A 1,674-nucleotide genomic window follows, 5' to 3' on the forward strand; every position below is an offset into this window, starting at 1 on the left:
TCTCCACAGGATAAAAGGACACTTCTTGTGAACTGTCAGAATAAGAGTCTTTCACAGTCTTTTGAAAATCTTCTTGATGAACCAGCATATGGTTTGATACAAGTATGTTTCTGAAATCTATCCTGCATTAATCTATTAATCTGACTCCAGTATTTTATATGTCTTCTACCTCTCATCTTCTCAGAGAGTACAGGAAGTCCCCGAGTTACCAACATATGACCAACTTGTACTTGCCCTTTAATGTTATGTAAATATGCCCTCACTTTGAGAGAATTTAACCAGCCTTACAGCAAATTTTTCGTCACAGTCACCTTCATTTGCTGCACGTGCAGCTTTTAAATTATTGAAAGGCTCTGAGCCTTTTCTTGCACTAAAGTAAAGCTAAATAAGAACCGTATGCACCTGGTACAATTTACCTGCAAATTCGACTCAAAGACACGCTTAGGAATGGATCTCGTTCATAACCCGGGGACTGCCTGTACACAGAATTAGGCAGGTGTATATGGGTGTGTGTAAACTTTATGGAACCAGTCCCTGTACTTTTATAGAGATAATAATATGTTCCGTATTCGTTATAAGATATAGAAGCTTCCTTGTTTCTTAGTTACTCTTACAGCAAGTTTTTCCTTTATCATAATACTGAAATTGGATATCAGTAGACTTTTATTGTCGTAGCTGTTATTGACTAGGTTTAGGGTCACTGGGTAAGCCACTTTGAATTCATTAACAGTCAATTTAGGCAAACTAAAGAGAGAGTTGTTTATTAATTCACTTATTCGTTCAACAGATGTTATCCTTACTATGTCCCAGGTCCTCTTCTGGTTTTGAAGACAGAGGTTAACAAGATAAAGAAGGAACTTTCGGGGGAGGGGTAGGCAAGAGAGCTAAAAGCTATTTAAAGTAAAAATAAAGGGTACTATTTTTCTTATTGTGAAAATAATCATTTTAAAGATAGACCTTTAATAAGTGACTATTTTTGCTAAATATGAATGAGCGGGCAGTTTGGACCATAGAAGTAACCCTGGGATTTAGCAGTAGGAAAAAACCTTTTGCTGTTTTCCAGTACAGCACTGTCCCAGAACAAATTGTTTGTAATTACTAATATAATTAGATTAAAATGTCAGCTCATATTTAAATATTGTGAGTTTTGGAATTTAGCTATCAAATATTTTATGTTAGATCAGTGTGGTAGTGCACACTTCAAGAAATATTTTTTTTTTGTGAAGGCGGGACTGCTAGACAGAAGAAAGCTGTTGTGGGCCATTCACCACTGGAAAGTAAGCACTGCATATTTCTGATGTATGCAGATTGAATGTAGCCTGCAGATCATTTGTTTATGTGAAATTTAATGAATAACATTAGCTTGTCATTTATTATACTAGTTTAATCACATGAAAAGGTTGACTTAGAAAATTTAATATTTTCTTCTAAAGAAAAAAATTGTAATATAATCTTAGAACACTCTGTTTTAGTTCTGATTTCCCCTCTTTTCCCCTTTTAACTTTTCACTTTGCCCATCATGTGGTATTTTAATTCTTTATTTGAATTAATAATGCTAATTTTTCTCCCCACTACATAGAAAATTAAAAAGGATCCTTATACAGCAACTATGGTAGGATTTTCAAAAGTCACAAACTACATTTTTGATAGTTTGAGAGGCAGTGATCCTTCTAC

The 1,674-nt window shown here is 34.4% G+C and overlaps 1 protein-coding gene across 1 annotated transcript in view; it reads left to right on the top strand.

The window, feature by feature from the left end:
• The window catches only part of TBC1D15 (TBC1 domain family member 15), a 63,733-nt gene that overhangs the window by 34,775 nt on the left and 27,284 nt on the right, over window positions 1-1,674 (top strand). Inside the window, exons 7-8 of the mRNA XM_023740840.1 lie at window positions 1-102; window positions 1,580-1,674. Of these exons, the coding sequence (XP_023596608.1) occupies window positions 1-102; window positions 1,580-1,674 (197 nt within the window). The remainder of the gene's footprint in view (window positions 103-1,579) is intronic.

This window comes from Trichechus manatus, unplaced genomic scaffold, assembly GCF_000243295.1.
Source record: "Trichechus manatus latirostris isolate Lorelei unplaced genomic scaffold, TriManLat1.0 scaffold00164, whole genome shotgun sequence".
NCBI classification, from domain to species: Eukaryota; Metazoa; Chordata; class Mammalia; order Sirenia; family Trichechidae; genus Trichechus; species Trichechus manatus.